Below are 20,780 nucleotides of genomic sequence, written 5' to 3'. Positions count from 1 at the left end.
CCTTCTAGCACCTTTTAACATGTAACTAACTATACCACCTCAACTAACTCAGAATCAATCAATCTAACTAGCTACAATGTATATATATACATGCAATTACTCTACTCTAAAGGTATAAGTTACTTGTTGTATAAGTTACTTGTCATAACCACCTTCCAGCACCTTTTAACATGTAACTAACTATACCACCTTTATAACTAACTTGCTGACATTGCAAACCAACTTGCTAAACTGATGCCTAACTATTTGAGCTACATATTACAACTTTCTACTCAAGTGACACCATGTCTCAAACTTGAACTATGTAAATCTACTAGTCCAAACTTGCCTTCACATGATTGAAACATTCTTGGTGCCAATACTTTAGTTAAAATGTCTATAGTTTGTTTATTTCTTGAGATTGACAATAACTTAGTCACCTTCTCTTGCTACTTATTCCTCATTATATGACAATCTACCTCATTATGTGCAAGGCTAATTGGCTATCACAATAGATGATGAATGGTTTCTCTTGCTTAATCTGAAGCTCATTCAACATGTATGTAAGTCATTGCACTTCCTTTGTTACTGAAGCCAAGGCTCTATGTTCTACCTCACAAGATGAAGTGGCCACCGTGTCTTATTTTGTGCTCTTTCAGAGACAATTGATGTTCTTAAGAAAAAATAGTATCCTATGATTGACTTGCGTGAATCGAAACATGTACCCCAATCACTATCTGAAAATCTAGAAAGTGTAAGGTCTATTGATGTTGAAAAGAACAGTCCCTTTGGTGGAGCACCCTATAGATACGTTAAGACTAACAAGGTAGTCTCAAAATGTTTATTTGTAGCACAATCCAAAAATTATCTCAATTTGGCAACTACATAGCAAATTTCAAGCTTGGTGTTAGTAAGATATAATAGTCTTCCAATAATTCTTAGACAATTGGAATCCATGTGTTCTTAGTCAATTGCATTGTATAGTCCATTGAGGTAGAAACAACTTTGGCATTTTGCATTCCATAGTCCTTGAGGATTGGTCAAGACAATATTTCCTTTGGCACATAGTAATCTCCCTCTTGCTTTGATCCAAATCCATGCCAAGGAAATATTTGAGCTCACCAAAGTCTTTAACCTTGTACAAATCATGAAGATAACTCTTCATATGGTAAATCTCGTGTAAATCATCTCTTGCAAGCACAAGATCATTAAAATATACAAGAATCACAATGAAATCATAATTCGAATGCTTAGTGAACATGCTATAGTCATGCATGGATTGATGATAACTAGCAATAGTAAGAGAAGTAGCAAGTTTGGTGTTCCGCTGCCTACTTGTTTGCTTCAAGCCATAGAAGGATCTATCTAATCAACATACTAAATCAGGTTCTGAAAGATGAATCCCATGTGGTGATTTTATATACACAATCTCATCTAAGTCACCGTGTAAAAAAGTTATATTTATATCTAATTGATGTGAAAGCTAGCCTTTAACAGTACCCATTGACATAACAATTCAAAAAGTATTCATCTTCATCATTAGACTAAAAGTGTCTTTGTAGTCCACACCATGTGTTTGAGAGAAACATTGTGCCACAAGTCTCACCTTATGTCTCTCGACAAACCCATCAACATGTAGTTTGAGCTTGAAAACCCTTTACCAATAGGCAATTTGGTGAGGGTCCAAGTGTTATTTTTCTCCAAAGCAGAAAGCTCAATGTTAATAGCTCTTTCCAATTAGGGTCCACAATAACTTTATCATAGGTTTTGTGCTCTACATAGATGGATGTAACTAATACATATGTTTCTTTGTTATTTGGTAGTGAATTGTATGAAACTAATTGTGAAAGAAGATATTGATAAATAAATGATGAATTGGAGCTAGATGACTCATTAGAAGAAGCAAGCATACAATAAAAATCTTTCAAAAATGAAAAAGGTTTCTCCTATCTATCTAACCTTCAAACCTGTTGAACAGTGTTATGATGCAATGGAGATTGTAATCAAATTCTAAGTCATTAGTGTCTGATCCTCTAAGCACAATATCAATTCTTGGTTCATGTGATGCAGCTGAAGTTTAGTTGAAAAGTAATTGATCATTTAGGTCGGAGCTACTTGTAGTGTTATGCGATGATGTGTATTGCATGTTAGGACAAGCTATATCAAAAGGTGCAATTGTGTGCGTATGGAAGGACATCCTCATAAAATACCACATTTCTAGATGCAATAATTTCTCTATTTGTTAAATCATAGAGGATATATCGCTTTACACCAGGTTTATAACATATATGCACACCTTGAGTAGTAGCATAGTTTCAAAAGCATCTTAGCATTGCGGAATAAAACATAAGTACTCTAATCACTTCTAAAATGTGTTAATATTTGCATTCTACAATATCTTTCTGTTGAGGTGTCTCAACATAAGTAGTTTGGTGTAGAGTTTCTTTTAAATTATAGAAACAAGTCAATTTGAATTTTGCACCATTATTGGTCTTTATTTTCTTTATGATAATGTTAAATTGGTTTTAAACTAAATTGACAAAATTCTGCACAAGAGAAGAAGCCTCATATTTAGGTTTTATGAAGAACAATTATGTAATCCTACTTTTCTCCTTTATTAGAATACGAAAGTATTTATGTCCTCCTATGGATGGAGTGCTATATATCCATATGAACTAATCAAAACAAATTCTCATATTGTGACAAGCTAGATGAAAATAAAAGTCTTTTTTGCTTTGCAAAGTGACCAGAGTCACATGGATCCACTGATCCTTTATTTTCCAAAAACTTATAAAACTACTACATGATTTTTATTGTTCTTTTAGAGATGTGTCCTAGTCTAAACTGCCAGAGAATTTTCTCTGTTAATCTTGCTTGGATCACAAGGAGAGACCATGGATGTTAATGTTGATGCTATGCTTTTATATGCATATGTAGATGTTGGGAGATTAGTAGGTTTGAACTACTTATTGTGCTTGGTAATTCTTGATTGTTGATGGATGTTGCTGCTTAAGTCATATAATGTCATATAGATGAAACTACTAATCTTAATTGTTTGATAATTCTTGATTGTGCAGTTGATGGATGTTGCTGCTTAATAATTCTTAATTCTTGTTTGTTGATTGTTGATAGATTTTGCTGTTTAAGTGAATTGTTGATGGATGTAGTTTTTGGTGCATTCTAGTTCTAGATAAAACTCTGCCGAAATTTCTAAAAAAAATCTAAATATAATTGAAATTTATAGATTACTTCGAATAACTTTTTAGTAAACTACTAATCTTAAATTTTCCATTGATAGGCTTGCGCCAAATAACAATGCATGTACACAGGAGTTTACTAATGTCATCAAGCTGATGTACGACCACCCATGGCCAAGTTACAAGAAGATCCCAGCTGAGACTAGAGAGCGATAGTTTCAGAAGTGCGCAGTAAGAACTCAATATATTCAAACCTTAGTGTTAGTTTATATCTTCTATTTTTGTTTAATTATATATTTAATTTCAATTAACTTGTGTTAAATATTCTTTCTGTAGGAGAAATTTATATGGGATAAGACTCACAATCTCATGATTAGGAAGATCTTTGACTATTAGATGCCTAGGTGGCTTTAGTAGACGATGGAGGACGCATGTGAGCACCGCGACCACCTCCTCATTTGGCTCCGCCCTGACATTAACAAGGTAATGTACGTCTATTGGGAGACTGATAAGGGATTCAAACGTCACCGCCTCATCAATAGAGCTAACAGAACATTGGCTAGGTCGTCGAAGTATACCGGTGGGTGAGCGACTTTCATGAAGACTAAGGCCAGGCTGGTAAGTAACTTGTTTCATTTTGTTATTAAGTTCATTTAATTTTAATATAATGTCATTATTATTTGAATTAATATGTAGTTTCAAAATGTGTAGTTTAAGTCATTGGATCGTGAGGTAGTGATGGCAAAGACCTTCAACTATACATATACATTGAAGGAGAACAAGAAGAGATTTGTCGATCAATGGGTTGCGGATCATTATGTGAGTAAACATCATGTGATATACTATTTTTAAGTTAACTGCAACCCTAATCATAAAATATCTTACCAGAAGTTCTATACGTAGAGATTGGAGGCTGTAACCCAATAATCTCAACGTACTGGAGACGACAGCAACACATCCGCTGCATCAGTCGTCGATCCTGATCAGGTTTGGTGCGAGGCCGCATCTAAGCCGTACAAAAATCATGTATACGAGCTGGGATTATTCTTCGTTGACAACCTCTATACGTCCACATTAAGACTTTCATCCACCTCTGCCACCAATCAGCCCGTCAATCTCAAGGACAATGTGGATTTAAGGGAGCAGGTGCTGCTCCTCATTGGGAGCCTTGATCAATAGGCTTAGCAGCTGCGGGAGTCTGAGGAAAGGTATCTGGCGATCCTCTCATGCATGACAAACACAGATGATCTTAGGATGGAGTGGAGGCGGCAGTTAGAGCGGCTTTAGCGGATGGAGTGACACATTGTACCATACGAAGATTAGATGTGCGCTGGTGGCAGCGGCGTTGATGGAGGCGCATAGACATCACCGCCAAGGCTACTGCCTCAGCAGCAGGACCAGCGGGACGATGACGACAACGATGATGACGACTTTCAGTGACTAAGATTTTTTTATACACTTTTTTATTGTATCATATCCTTTGTTATTTGACTTTTTATTTTATTTGTACACTTGATAATTTAACATATTTGGCTTCTATTATTTAAAATTTGACCGCTAGTTTCATCAAAAAATCTAAAACAAAAAATTGAACTTACCGTCAGATTTTTCGGAAGAAAAATCAATAGTAATGATGTGGGAACAAAACAGTTTGGCACCAAAGTTACTGTAAGAAAAACTCCGCCAGTAACATACACCAGATCAGTACAAGAAAAATGTTGAGTGCCGTCGGATTTAGCGTCGCAGAATAGGGACGCATTTACCGTCGGTAACGACATTGAATTCATGCGGTTATATAATTACCGACGGATTTAAGTTTCCAACATAACTTCGCCGGTAATATTTGGAGGAAAACAAAAATATATTGGCGCGTCTTTTACCGTCAGATTTTCCGACGGTAAACCAACTTAGTGAAATTATGTATTTTGGTGACTCACAATGGTTTTATCATCGGATTTTTTTTACAGTAACTAAAACGTAAATTACAAACACGAACCCTCTTCCCCTCATTCGAATTTCACTCTATCTCTCTCACTTCTTCCACTCTCCCCATCACCAACATCTGCCACGCTAATACCACCACCATCACAACCCCCTCTCCATCGTCATCAACCCACCATTGACGCCTCTCCTCTTCTTCTTCTCCCCATATATTTTACAGGATATATATTTTATTGATTTCGCCAGTAAATCACAATCGCATATAAAAAATTATTTATACCAAATTTGTCCAAATCAAACATTAATAAACATGTAATTGAATAACCCTTTGTTTATTTATATTTTGAACAAATGTTGATTTTCACATCAGGTATAGCACATAATTTTGAATTAACATGAAGTTTTCTGGACATGATCCATAGCATAAATTTTTAATTCAATAGTTGGTTTTTAAAAAGTTATACTAATTTTTTTGTACATAGTTGTTAAATAGAGTGGTTATATGAGATATAGATATAAATATTGTGTCTTGAAAAATTAAATTAATATATTTTATATTTTTTAACAAAATAAAAATAAATATTAATAAAAATATATTTTATTTTTTATTATTTTTATTATTTTTTATTATTATATTTTTTTAATTTTTATATAAAAAATAAAATAAATTAAATTTTTATAATTTATTTTTTATATTTAATTTATCATCAAATAAAATACAGAAAAGCAAGAATACTTATTTTTGTATCTAAATGCTTTGTATTTTATTTTATTTCAGTATTTTATCTAGTTTTAAATTCTCAGAACCAAACGGGAACTAAAAGACCGTTGATTTTCTTGCCGTAGGGTGCAAGAGTATGAGTAATTGACCATACATAGCAAGTTAGCAACTTCAATAAGATGAAAGGATAGAATCTTATATAAAAAAAATTAATTATGTCCTTTCATTCATATATAGAGTAACTACTAAACTCATATCTAATTATCTGCTGCTTCATCCCTTCAATCTTTTGAAAGTGCATACATTATTATATTAAATTTATTTGATTTCTTCCTTTTACTATATATGCTCATTCATATGAAAATTATTTATTAGGCTAGAGGCAGTGATATAAAAAAAATGGATCGAAAAGAAGAGAATGAGTTTGACCAGAAACATGCATACAAGCAAGCGTTGCCATTTTGTATTGTCAAAATTTGTCCAAAAGATTCATTTAGAATGAACAATTGTAAGGAAGTATTAAGTTTGTTTCTGGAAAAGGATGATGAACAAAGTTTTCAGATATCTGAAAAGATCAGAAACAAAGTGGTATGTGAAATGATTGATATAGTTTGTGTCTTTACTCTGTTTTGATCTTCATATATCAATTAAATAGGAAGAATTCCAAAGATTGATTGGTGTTATAAGTTGTAGTTATGAATGAAATAATGCATTTGTCTTCTAGGAACAGCATTTTTATGCACAAAAAGTTATGCTTATATCTGCTTCCATTAGGCAATTTTACTATAAAGAATATGCTGCTTAAAATTATAATTAGATATATAAAAAGTGTTATCTAAGATATATTGGGTAATATTATTGTTTGTAGCCAAAATTATTGTACTGGATTTATTTATTTATTTATTTTTGTCAATTTAGTTGTTGAGAAACAAATGTTTATGATATCAGAGACAAGAATAATATGGTATGATACAACCTTAACTAGTTAAGAATTTCTTCTTGCAGTTGGGTCGAGAAAAGTTGTTTCAAAGGATCAACGATTCAAAGGACTTAATTAGATATATTAATAGAAGTATTGAAGAGAAAGTGTGGATCTTGACAGTGCTATATGATACACTTGATGATCTGCTGTCATCTGAAATAAATTTCAGAGGGGAAGAACTTGTACGTCTTCCTAATTAAAAGAATCTTATAATCATCTAATATATCACTAACAAATTAAATTATATTTGTGTGCCGTTTTTTACACCTATTTAAATTTTATTATCATCTTTCTGTAAAGATGTTTTGGTGACTATCCTCGTTACATAAATATTATTAAAATAATAAAAAAATATTATTTTTAATTTTAGCAATATTTTTTAAGATAATATAATAGTTACTATAGGAAATTAATTTTTAGTTAACTAAAATTAGCTAACTTTTTTTAAGGTTTATAATTTATTAGAATATAAATTTAAGTGTTTGTGATTTAAAATCTAAAATTTAAGATAAATAAAATAATTTTTAAAAATGTTAATTATTGATGTTAGTCGAAAAAAATAAATTCTCTAACACTAACAGTACTGTCAGTACTGTCATATATACATGTATAATATTATATATTAAAGTATATATCAGTTATATTCTATTTTATGATAATAATAACATAATAAGCTTTAATGAGCACATAAGAAATTGTCTATATTGTACATCACAAATTACTATTCATAAAAAAAGAAAGAAAGAAAAATACTACTTTTATATATATATATATATATATATATATATATATATATACCTGAAAAAATCTAATCTTTCAAATTTTATTTAACTTTTTTACTCTTTTTGGCCAATGTGTGACTTCAGTTGACATTGAAGAAGATGTTACACAAAAACAAAAATTTGACTCAAGAAAAATCAGTCTTAAGGAAGATAAATGTGAGCCAGCAGCAGCTGAGAGAATCAGACGATACTACTTCAATTTTAGATTTGACTGAAGAACTTATTAGAATATTTGTAAGTTCAGAACTCTTCTTATAGATTTTGTTTTATTTTAGATGAAGTAATATTGGCGTCATCAATCCCTTGGATTTTAAATAAATGGCTATTTTTAAATTTTATTTAAGCCCAAGTAAATATTTAATTTATTTATAAAATTCAAACAACATTAATTAACTTTTTATTGATAATGATAACTTGATAAGTTGATAACCATATTAATTGGTAAAGGGTGAACAAACGAAAAGTAAAATAAATATAAGAAAAAAAATTAACAAGACTTTGTTTGCATTAGGAGTAGTTAAGACAATGAATATAAATATATAATGGTTATGAAATCTCATGATGGCTATAATGGTTATGAAATTTTGACAATACTTGAAAAGTATAGTTAAAATAAATTAGGGTAATACTTTTTATTATTTAAAAGTATTTTTTTTATATGACCAAACATTTTATTTTTTATTTTTTTTAAAATTAAAAAGTATTGACAAATGATATTAAAGATGTAACCTTTAATAATTTTAATTATAATTTTTAAATACTGCCAAAATATTATAACCACCAAAAAATTAGTGTGTATGTGTCTAACAAGAGGAGAGTTCGAGGTGGAATGAGAATATGAGATGTTGAATTTATGAAGATAGTAATTTTAACTTCATCAATGAGGGATAGTGAAGGGACGGAAGGACTTTGAAACTTCTATTCTTTTCTAATTCTTCAAACACCCAAATATAATTAATCTTTCATGAACGGGTTTTGAATATTAACTCATAAAAAACCAATTTCACATATATTAATCGTTGTATTTAAATTTTATAATTAATATAACCAAAATTTATTCATAGTCATAATAAAAAACATTATAAATAAAATAATCATATTAAATTTACATTTATAGCAAAAAATAGGATCAAAAGTATAAAAGTAAAGTTATGCTTAATTTTGGATATTCATAAAAAGTATGATTATTTTAGTCGTTGATATTTTAAAAAAAATGTACATAAATAACAGGTATAAATATATATAAATATAACGGAAAAGTTCTGCATACAAGCCATTAGGGCTTGTATGCTTTACAAGTTTATTAAATAATAAATTTAAAATACTCGCTCCTCCAGCTACGTTGATTACACGCGCTATATAATATGCCGCGTATATCTAACTTCCAAATTTAAAATATTTGTTTCCTTCTTCGTTTTCGTTATTTTGAGATTTGGTTGTTCTTCTTCTCGCGCGTCTTCCCTCATTCTTCTCCATCGATCTTTTCCTCTTCTTTTCTCACTGGTATGTTCTTCGTTTACGTTCTCTTTTTCTCTCTCTGCAACTCGAGCTTCGTTTTCTCTCTTGATTTGTTGTTTTCTGAAATCAAAGTTCGAACTCGTTTTGAAGATAATGGATCCTTCAAGCTCAGATTCTGTGCTGAATCCAGGCGATGTGGATTATGAATTTGAATCTAACGAAGTTCCTGAGGTTTGATTTACAGTAATTTGTATAGCATTGTGTAGTTTAAAAATTGCTGAACATTGTTTAATTACCTGGAATTTATAGCAGACGCTCGGGTGTAGATCAATTTCTTCTTTGGGTGTATTTTAGCTATAAGTGTGGGTGTATATACACTTTACTGGTTTTTTGTTATTTTTAATTGAGTTGTTGTTGTTCAGGTGTATTATATCAGACATGATTGGGTGTGTTTTTAGTTTTTGACATGGTGTATTCTGCAGTCTGTGTATTGACAGTTTATGGCTTTAAAGGTCATTCTGTAGTTGAGTTGTTTCGGTTCGGGTGTATCATATTAGACATGATTGGGTGTATTTGTATCATATCTATGGGTGTATTCACAGTTCTGACACGGTTTATTGTGCAGCCTCTCTCTGTTGTTGATGACGAGCTTGTTCCGAAGGTCGGAATGACCTTTACGACCCTTGAAGATGCCGAAAAATTTTACAGGAACTACGCCAAGGCTGCAGGTTTCTCTACAAGAGTTCGGTGCACAAATAGGAAGGGAAACGAGATTAAGAATCAACTGATTACATGTAGCAGAGAGGGAAAATGGAAATCTAAAATATCTCCAACCGAGAAGACCAATCCGACAGCCGGTTTAAACTGTCCTGCAAGAATTTATATACACACATTGAAGGATGTCGGTGCTTGGATCATTTCAAAGGTTGTGCTGGATCATTCACACCCCTGCTGTCCAAGCAAAGCAGAGATGCTCAAACAACACAGGGAACTAAGCATGTCCATTCGTCGTACGATAGAAAATAACGACGAGGCCGGTATCAGACCAAGCAAAACCTACCAATCATTTGTTGCGGCTGCCGGGGGTCACCGCGAGTTAAATTTCATCGAAAAGGACGTGAGGAATTACATTACCAGGGAAGTGCGGAATGTTTCCGAACAAGAAGATGCAAAGGAATTCGGGAAATATTTGTTAAGGATGAAAGAGAAGAATCCGAATTTCTTTTTTGAGCTCGAACTCGAGGAGGATCAATCGATTAAGCTGGCCTTTTGGGCCGACGCAAGAAGCAGAGCCGCCTGTGAGTATTTCGGAGACGTCATTTCATTCGACACCACCTACAATACAAACAGGTAACAAACTGTCCCTTTTTATGATGCTAAATTAATTTATTTTTACGAATCCGCAGCAGAGGTGTATATTGGCTGTGTCATTGGGTGTATTCTAAGCATTTGTTGGGGTGTACCTAATGATTTTGCATTCTGGACCATGGTAATTCGTTTCAGGTATAATTTGGTCTGTGGTTCTTTTGTCGGGGTGAATCACCACGGTCAGTCAACACTTCTCGGATGCTCTTTGATGAAGAACGAAGAAATTGAATCATTCAAATGGTTATTTCAATGCTGGCTTCGTTGCATGGGAGGAAACGCTCTGAAAGGGTTTCTCACCGATCAGTGCGCATCAATGAAAAGGGCTTTAGAGGCCTGTATGCCAACAACAGTTCACCGCTGGTGTATTTGGCACATCATGAAGAAGATTCCAAGCAAATTAAACGGGTACAAGGGACACGCCGATATCGAACAACAAATGAGCCATGTTGTTTGGAACTCTCACAGCAAAGACTCATTCGATAGGAATTGGAACGATTTTCTGGTGAATTTTGGTCTTGCGGACAACAAGTGGCTCTCAGGTAATGTGTTTTTAAATTCTGCAGCAGAGGTGTAAATTGTACGATCTCTCGGGTGTATTTTACTGTGTGTGTTTGGGTGTATTATGCAGATCTGTACGAAGACCGTCACATATGGGTTCCTATCTATCTGGACCACCACTTCTGGGCAGGGATGAGAAGCACACAAAGGAGCGAGAGCATGCATTCATTTTTTAACAAGTACATCACCCGGAACAGCTCGCTCATTCAGTTCGTCAAACAGTACGATAATTGCCTCGGAAGCAGGGAGCAAGCAGAGAGAGAATCAGATGCTGCAGATTTTCATACGGTCATACCGTGTGCAACCAAATCCTCCATCGAAGCTCAGTTTCAAGATGCGTACACCCACGCAAAGTTTAGGGAAGTCCAAGCCCAATTCAGAGGAAAGGCGAATTGCATCACCAGATTAAAGAATTCCGCTCTAGGCTATTCAGTATACGAAGTCGGAGAACAAGTTTCCAGCTCAATATTGGACAAGTTCGCGGTTACCTACGACTCAGTTGCAGCCGAGGTAAAATGCCAATGCTTATTATTTGAGTCGAGAGGGATACTGTGCTGTCACGCACTAAGCGTGTTAAGCTTCGAACAAGTAAGCCAAGTGTCCCCTAGATACATACTGGAACGATGGAGCAAGAAGGTAAAGAGGCGTCACACACACATCAAGAGCAGCCACGACGAGCCACTAATGGAGCCAAGAAGCAAGAGGTTCGACCAACTGGTTTTTCGTTCGCAAAATATTTGCGAATTTGCCTCCGAATCGGAGGAGCTGACTGCAATTCTGCACCGTGCGTACGATAACGTCATGGCCGAGATGGAAGCATTAAAAGCCAAAAGGAAGGGGACATTTTCTTTATCCCACGAAGACGCCAACTTGGAATCCGTTAACGAGCTTCAAAGCCCGCCAAGGATTCGAACAAGAGGACGTCCAAAAAATAGGCTAGGTTCAAAGCTGGAGAAACAGATTGCAAATGCCACAAAGAAGAAGAAGACGAAAGTTTTAAGCGAGGTAAATGTAATGTTCTTTAAATTTGTGGCAATTGAGTTTATTTTTCTAGTTAATAGTTTAGCTAATGCGTGAGTGTTATATTCAGATAAACCTGTTTGATGCTGCATCAGCGGCGCATTCAAGTTGCAGCCAATATCAGGGACAAGTTATAAATTATCAGTTCAGGGTACCAGCAGCAGGGGATAACTCTTTGGGTGTATAGTTATAGAGAGTATGGGTGTAAAATCACTATTACTTTTGGGTGTATTTTTGTTAATAGACAATTTACATATAGACACATATATAGATACATATAGAACAAAAGCTGTAAATATTCACAGGTTATGGGCGATATATTTCAGTTGATGTTTTTTTTTCATATTTTAGTACATGTAATTCATTCATTTTGAATACTTCACAGACAATTGGGTGTATATTTTATTCAACCTCGGGTGTATTATTAGACTTGCGTTGGGTGTAACAGTTTATAATATGCGTATGCCTTGATTTTTTGCTTTATGTTTTACCACCTGTAATACAGTTTTTCAATACATCACAGACAGTTTATCAGCACAGATAGTTTAACTATGGGAAAAAATATACATGGAATAGAAGTTGTTGATAAATGGCAAATATTTACATCATTTGTTCAATTTACAAACTACCCATTTTCTATATCCTCAGAATTAATCTGACAAAACGGACTCAATAATACAGAGGATGGCTTCGACAGCCTTATAGCACTACTCTCTCTAATTGCCCGATCTCTCTGTTTATTCATCTCACTGAATAGTATCCGGGAAGCATACTCCACTCTATAGTGGTCCACCTCCTCCTACAATTAAAAAGTATGTTATGTTTAAACAGAAATATTAATTCAATAAAGTAATACAGAGTTATATAGTTCTAAAGACAGTTACCTGTGTCCAATTATCCCATTCATACTTCCCCTTTTCAATGTTTTCCGGCTCTATTAACTCAAGCCACTTCATTACGTAAATAGCGCAGTCATAGCTGAAAACGAAGAAAATAAATTACAAATCTCATTTAGGAAAGTTTAAGGTTCAGAGTCACAAATCTATACCTTGTTTTTTGGCCTGAAATTTTAACATATGGTGCTTTAATTTCCTTCTCCTTCTCGCCTTTCTCGAGAGGTTTCCCGCCGGCATATGCTATCAATCTTGAAAATACATATCCCTTAAATACCAAAACAAGTCAGTAATACACCCGAATCAATGGACAAGATACACCCAATTGAATATGGAATATACACCCAACTCAAATTTCAAAATAGACCTATCTATTAAAGTAAAGAAGACAGAGGGAACTTACAGTGAATTTATTAATGTCCTTTCTCTCATCGCTTGGAGCTTTTTTGTGTAGCGGGTCAAGTATTTGACATTTCCGCGTTCTTGTATTTATCAGCCATAACCACCAATGTCCCGAGTGGCAAAAAGGAGCAAAAATCTGAAGGATTGCCACATTTCAATAGTCTGTTATTTTATTTGGCATATAAGTAAATAAGCGTACTAACAAATTTACGAAACAAAAACTTACATATGGATGCGAACTTAATTTTTTTCTATCTATGAAGGGAATGAAACTGGGGTAGGCTTCCACCATGAATTCTCTGTTCGTTTTCGGAGATATGAATTCCCCCCTTGGGTGATCCGAAAGTGCCATGCTCTGCAAGAATTGCAATACAAGAAATGAAAACATGAAAATACACAACTTACACCCAATCTAAGCTAAAAAATACACCCAAATCAATGCATAAAATACACCCAAAGTTCGTAGAAGTAACACTTACCACAATATCGGGGGGGGAGACAGTATATTTGTGCCTGAAACCTGTTTTCCTTTTTCTGGTTTAGGATGAGGCAGATGGCAGATACAATCTAGAAATCAATTTTAAATTAATAAACATTGCAGTTGACTTTGGTGTAAAAACATTAATGTTAGTCTAAAATTACCTGAGATTCTATATCACTGTTTGCCTGGAGGGATGCAAGGTGCGTTCTCATCAAAATGTATTCTCCTTGGCCAGTCAGAGTGCATATCTCCTCAAACTCGTTAGTATCACCCTTTGCATCTTCCTTCAGTCTCGTCCCCCAGATGTAGCACTTTTCTTTCATATCATCCGGAATTTGATTTATTCCCCCCGGGGTTTCAAACTTAGCAGAACTTTCTCCCCCAGTCTCCCTCTGAATTTTTGGACTTTCGTCTTTTCCCTTTGACGCACTGCTTGCTAACTTTTGGACCAAACTGTCCAATTGTTCTAGCATAGTTGCAGTTTCTGGAGATTTTTACCTTTCAGTCTCCTGCGTCGACGCCCCCTCCTGGCTTGAATCTGTCAATCCGAGGCTGAATGATGGCATCCCCGGATCTGTTTTAGGAACATAGGCTGCTGTCCGTGCCATCATCAACAGGGCAGCAGCGTTCTCGGCGTCTGGATGACTGCATCATTATGTATAAGAATAAGAGTAAGAATAAGAATATACGGATGACAAGCAAAGATTGATTCTAGTCTAATTAACTTACATTTTTGTTGGAGCTGGGGGAAGCTTGGGTGTTGTTTCTTGATGTTGTTTGGGGGTTTCAGGAGTGCTGCACAGTTACACAAAATCGATCAGGAAGAGTATACACCCAAACTGTTAGCAAATATACACCCAAACCCTAAACAAATATACACCCAATACTATTTTCTTACGTTTCTCTAGCCCCTTCAATCTGTAGCATAGGGGTTGGTTCGGAATCTGCGTCAGTGGTTGTTTGCTGGGATGGCGGCACAAAAAACTGGATCGGGACTCTAAACAAGAATAAAAATGAAAGGTTAACAACGTATTTGAAAATAATAAGGTTATAAGGTTGAAATATTCTTGGATAACTCACATTGCAAGCGCTTCCGATGGCGTTTGTTCCCTAACAACCATCATATTCGAATCATCCGGAGTCAACCTAAAATACACCCAAAGAAGGTCAAAAAATACACCCGAACAATTCAAAAAGAAGACGGGCTTTGTTTTTTGAGAACTTACATACTTGCAGTTTTTGCTTTTTTTTGCTGCCTTTTTTTTCTTGAATAAAATAATAAAGGGCTTTTTTTTCTAAAAAAAATATATACAGAATTAGAAGTAGAAGTTATTAGAAGAAGAAAAGTAACGGTTATTTGAAAGAGAAATTACATGCTCTGAGACGGCTGGTTTACACTACTCTGTTCTGTGCGTCCTTGAGAGGAAGGATCATCACTTCCCAAGTTCACAGCCGGTAGTCTAAACAGATTTCATGTTATTCAAACGAAATATACATCCAACTTAGTGAACAAGATACACCCAACTTGATCCACAAAATACACCCAAATTGTATCACAGAATACATCCAAATCACGATAACAAGATTTTATTAAATAATAAAGCTTCTTACGTTTCAGAGGACACATAGCGACCTTATGTCGATCGCAGGTCAGCCTGGTTGTCCCTGCGAAACAAGATACAATTATTAGCAAACAAAAGACACCAAAATCTCAAATACACAGCACAGCAAGACATACCCCTCTGCAGCAGATTTATGAACGTTTTCCCCTAGCAATTCATCAAGTTCGTCACTCGATATTTCATATGTCTCACTACATTCATAAAATAAGACGTTAACAAAAATAATTACGATGATAGACCGTAGGATAGCTTACGAGGTACTGTACCCGTAAAAGTATTGATCTTCTTCAGGAGGTGAATCCTCCACAACTACTTTTTTCTTTTTTTGTGGTGTTCTGGGTGGAAAAAAAAATAGTACCAATCAGAAATAAAAAATTAATTTTATCACAGAATATTAATGAAAGAAGTGCTTACTCTTTTGGTGTTGTTTTTGTTTTTTTCTTTTTCTTCTCCTTCTTCCCAGGTGATGATTCTTCGCTCCTATAAGTCAATAAAAGACACCTCAGTTAATACACAAAATCTTTATAAAGAAGCCAAAAGAAAGGAGTAATAATTTCAGGACATTACTCATCACTTGGTTCAGATTCAGATTCTGAATCAGAATCTGACTCCTCTTGCCTCTGCTTTCTTTTTCTTGAGTCCATTCTGGAAGGCAAACAATTGTCATTTAGAACATATTAAAAATACACCCAAATGAATTCACGAGATACACCCAACTGAATATACAATATACACCCAACGCAGCAAACGAAACACACCCTACTTAATAAACTACATACACCCAACGTGATCAAACAAAATACACCCAACTCGAAAAAGAAATTACACCCAAGTATGGTACTTACTTTTTCCCCTTTTTGCCGGGGTGTTTAATTCCCGAATCCTTCGAGTCTTCTTGAGCCTCAGACTCAGAGGTAGAAGTGTCACTGTCGGTAGTTTCTGTCTCCGAAGACGATGTTGAGCTCGCCTTCCTTTTTTTTGTTTTTTTTATTTCTTGTTTTTTTTTTGTTTTTTTTTCTTTTTTCTCATTTTTTCTCTTGTCTCTGCCAAATTCAGAATCCCCTGAAACATGAGATATTTTAGTTAGCACCATTCGGGTAAATAAAGTACACCAACTTATTATGATTACTCACCAAAATTTCCTCTCTCTCTTCATTCATTCTTTTCACCAACTGCTCCTTAGTCCAGTTGGCAATCCATGGCTTTGGTGGTCTTTCAACCCTGTTCTTGCCTTTGTTTTTTGAAAGGTGAAAGTAGATTATCATCAGGGCGAAGAGGCAGCCATTGATTACCTTCTTCTTCTTCTCTTGATAGTCTGTTATGCCCTTGATCATGAAGGTCAAAACATGCCCCCCCAGTTTCTCTCCTCTATGCCGTCCATCTTAAAAATCGGGACCAGGTGTACGGGCGATATTTTGTTTATCGTCGTTGGCAAAAGGAACGCCATCTGTATGTAGAGGATGAATATTCTCTTGAACATCAGGCGTTCCTCTTCGTTGCCAACGCCGATTTCCATCATTTCATCGGTAAGACTTTTGAGGGTCTTACCCTGGAATCTTCTATAAATTATTTTGTCATCATCAGAAAGTTTCTTATAGTCAACTTTCTCAGGAAATAGATCTCCTACAAAAAGGAAGACAACAAAGCATTCAAGTCGGTTCAAATACACCCAAGCATCAGGTTAATATACACCCAAGCAAAAACTTAATATACATCTATAATTTTGAGCTAATTACCTGTTGCATTGATGCCAAGCGCATCACCTATTTTTTTTGGGGTTATATGGAAAGAACCATATCCTGTCTTCAGTTTGTTCTCCCCAAGTTTGAAGTTTTTTGCCAGCTCCCTTAAGAGTTGGTGATCCACCCTCAGTGGTGGGATGTGCATCAACCCACCGAATCCAAGATCCCTCACAATTGCCTTCTTCTCCTCAGTCATGTTTCTGAACTTATCATTCAGGAGATGTGTGGCACATTTCAGGTCTTTGGTTTGGTTTCTTGCTGCCATTTTCTCTGAAACTAAAAATACACCCAAAGATATCAGTAATATACACCCATATATATATGACTCAGATACACCCATTGATAACAATTAAGATACACCCATTGATAACAGTAAGATACACCCATATATATGAGTCAGATACAGCCAGATATTCGCAAGATACACCCATTCATAACAGTGAGATACACCCATAGATATTATTCAGATACACCCAAAGATGTCAAACAAGATACACCCATTGATTACAGTGAGATACACCCATAGATATTATTCAGATACATCCATATAGATATCAGACAGATATCACTCAACCATGCTTCAATATAAAGCCACATTACAAGGTTAAGCAGTTTACACCCCCGAATCTACGGAATAAACCCCCCAAAAATCAACAAAAATAGCAGGAGAACTTAGAATAACAATGTAGAACGACGTAGAACTTAAAGAACGACGTATAACAAAGAAGCAAGAGTAATAGTAAACCCTAGCAGAACGACGTAGAAGAAAACTAAAATATACAGTATTTTAATGGACTTACGTTGAGTATTCTTGGTTTGTTTTTTCTTCAGATTCTTCACAGAGAGGTTGATGGTGTTTTGATGCAGTTTTCGAACTACGATTTCTATATTTTGAAACTTGATTTTCGCTCGAAAATGAGAGGGTTTTGTTGTTTTGAAAGTGCCTTGAGAAATGGAAGAAGTGGAAGAAGTGGAAGAGTCTCCCATACGTAACCGTTCGAATGTTGAGCGCGTGATTTTGACGCGGCATCTTATCTCTCTATCATGCGCGTGATTCGTGTTTGGACTGGGCCAACTTGGTTGCTTGTAGGCATGTATGTGTAGCAGGCCCGTAAATATAAAGTAATTGATTTACAGGATTCATCTAATATTTTTGTAATCTAATATCTCAAAGTATAATTGTTATTTTCCTTTCCTTCTTTTGCCCTTGCGTTCTAAAGTGAACAAACAAACAATGCAACAATTGCACGTAATTAAGTACGTTAGTTTAATTTATCTAAAATTAAAATATTTATATTCCTTTATCTAATATATATACAGAAAGAGAGAAAGAGAAAGAGTACATTTAACGGTGGTTATGATTATAATGATTGTATTAACTGAAACTTCGTCAATACTTAAAAGAATATCTAAAAGCAAAATATAGAATTATGATAAAATTAACAAGTGTTGTCAAATTATTAAAATAGTTTCACATTAATTTTAGTTAGCTACACCTTTTTAAGGTTAATAATAATGTAACACTTATATGGATCCTATGGAACCTTTCAAAAGTTACGTCAGGCAGGATGGAGGAACTACGACATTATTAAGAATCCTTTACAAGCATAACTATGACAGAGTTCTTCAAGAATTGAAAAAAGTGAAAAAGGAGACCACATGTGATGACTTGAGAGAATGTTTGAAAAACGAAGTCAAGGTTAGAATTTCACATACGCTATTTTCCTAGTTTTATCTTAGAGCAATACTAGGGGCCAGCAACATTTGTGATTGGTAGCCATCAACTAGCCATCAATGATGATTTGATGGTGTGAAATTGGTGTGAGATTTCATCCAATGGCTCACATTTCTTTGCTGATTACATGCTGGCCAAAATGCAATAAAATTGCTGGCCCCTAGACTTTTCCTTTATCTTATTCTATTTCTCCTTTCATTTTGATGCCTTTAAAATTATTGAATTTTTCATTTGGTTTAGGCTTTAGTTAACGTGTTCTAAGAATAAATATTAAATTTGGTAATTGATGATTTTTTATGAAAAATACAAAAGTTTAATTTTTTAATGTATTTGTTATATATATATTTGTGCACATATTAAAAACAAAATTTTAAAATTTCTACTAATAATCATCATTTTAATATATATTAACTAAACCCTAGCTAGTCTTTTGTTTATTAATTTTAAATTTTTCAAAAGAACCATTAAACTAAATAGTTAGATTTTGTTGTTTTTCCTTGTTTCTTTAATTTAGCTCCAAAATTATTTATGGCTTACACTCTCACATATGTCTTGTTGAATTTGGTTCAAATAGTTTATAGTTAATGAGCTTATGGAGATGAACAACAAAAAACGGGCACTAGAAACCAAAATTAAAAATGATGAGAATAAAATAAAAGGGATCAATGAGCAGATATGGTCTTTCCAAACGCACTTGAAAGGCAAGCACTGTAGAAAAGAAGCATCTCTTTTCCTTGTTAAGGAGCGAAAACCAGAATATGAATATGATTCAGAATATTCAGAAGATTCTTATTGGGAGGTCGGATGTGGCAACTTGGAATATGATTCTTTGGACAGTTTCACAGCCCTTCTTTAATATCGCAAATTGTAGCATCAAAATGTTTTGGTAGCTATATTAATTATATAAGTGTTGTTAAAATAAAAGTGTTATTTTTTTGATATTTTAGTAATAATTTTCTTTTATTTTTTAAATTAAAAAATATTATTAAATAATAAAAAAATATTATTTTAATTTTAACAATATTTTTAAAAATATTATAGCTACCATAGAATAAATATTTTATCATACATTTTACATATAACTATAAACCTTCTTATGTTAAGTTTTATGTAATAAGCGGCGTATGGATTGGAATTTAAAATTTATATTCATGTTTGGCAATTTTTCATGAATTTTGGCTAAATTTATCAAGGTGTTTTTTATTGTTAAAAAATTTCTCGTTTTAAAACAAAAAAAAGCTACAAAGTCAGAAAGACACATACTCAAATTCAGAAGTGAGTATGTGCAAAAAATACAAAAAAATGAGAAGGTGCTATCTCTAATTGTTAAAAATGTACAAGAAAAAGAGAGAGGATAAGTTGAATGTGTTTAATTTAAAAGCTTGTTCTATAATCTCAAATAACTAAGAAAGCTTATTAAGCTTTTAATTAGTAAAATACTAATCTATTTTTTGTCCATTTTTACAAAAAAATAATGTGATCTTTTATAAAAAAAAAAAGATTCACTTCAATCACTGATAATATTTTTTATGAAATAATATGATTCTTTTGCTATTTTTACCGTTAATTCGTAACAAATTTTGCTTAGTTAGTATGTTGTATGTATGTTATTGTCAAATTGGTCAAAAATCTATTTATCCTTATTTATTCAAACAAATGATATTGTTTTGATGTTAAATTGATCAAGAATCTATTTGTCTTAAAAAAAATTTCATATAATATTTTTTTCAAATTACTTTTTATGTTTTATTGTTATGATATTCATTATATTAATTTTGTTTTTAGGATAAATACTTAAATGTGTAGTATAATAAATATAAATTAATTAATAATTATTTAAATTAAAAAATATCACTTAATATGAAAACAAGTAATAGTTGTTAGAATGAATTAAAATAT

General features: G+C 33.7%; 1 protein-coding gene and 1 long non-coding RNA gene across 3 annotated transcripts; one reads left to right on the top strand and one right to left on the bottom strand.

Moving 5' to 3' along the window:
• The first annotated feature begins 6,128 nt into the window (after positions 1-6,128).
• LOC140183747 (protein FAR1-RELATED SEQUENCE 4-like) lies at positions 6,129-12,496 on the top strand. 2 transcript variants are annotated; one of them, XM_072232643.1, is made up of 8 exons: positions 6,129-6,426; positions 6,844-7,002; positions 7,687-7,836; positions 9,211-9,291; positions 9,686-10,410; positions 10,564-10,967; positions 11,057-11,991; positions 12,077-12,496. In XM_072232643.1, exons 1-8 carry the CDS (start codon positions 6,238-6,240, stop codon positions 12,191-12,193), a joined length of 2,760 nt encoding a protein of 919 aa, XP_072088744.1. In that variant the 5' UTR covers positions 6,129-6,237; the 3' UTR covers positions 12,194-12,496. The 2 variants fall into 2 exon arrangements, with proteins under 2 accessions (XP_072088744.1, XP_072088745.1); XM_072232644.1 differs by lacking the exon at positions 9,211-9,291 and having other exon boundaries at positions 6,130-6,426.
• Positions 12,497-15,519: 3,023 nt separating this feature from the next.
• LOC140183748 (uncharacterized) lies at positions 15,520-15,884 on the bottom strand. Its single transcript, XR_011879649.1, has 3 exons — positions 15,819-15,884; positions 15,671-15,739; positions 15,520-15,595 (listed from the first exon to the last, which is right to left on the bottom strand). It is a non-coding gene; the product is annotated as an uncharacterized lncRNA (long non-coding RNA).
• Between the last annotated feature and the right edge of the window lie 4,896 nt (positions 15,885-20,780).

This window comes from Arachis hypogaea, chromosome 3 (assembly GCF_003086295.3).
Source record: "Arachis hypogaea cultivar Tifrunner chromosome 3, arahy.Tifrunner.gnm2.J5K5, whole genome shotgun sequence".
Taxonomy (NCBI): Eukaryota; Viridiplantae; Streptophyta; class Magnoliopsida; order Fabales; family Fabaceae; genus Arachis; species Arachis hypogaea.
Note: the sequence above shows the minus strand (reverse complement) of the source record. Positions and strands in the feature narration are given on the sequence as shown.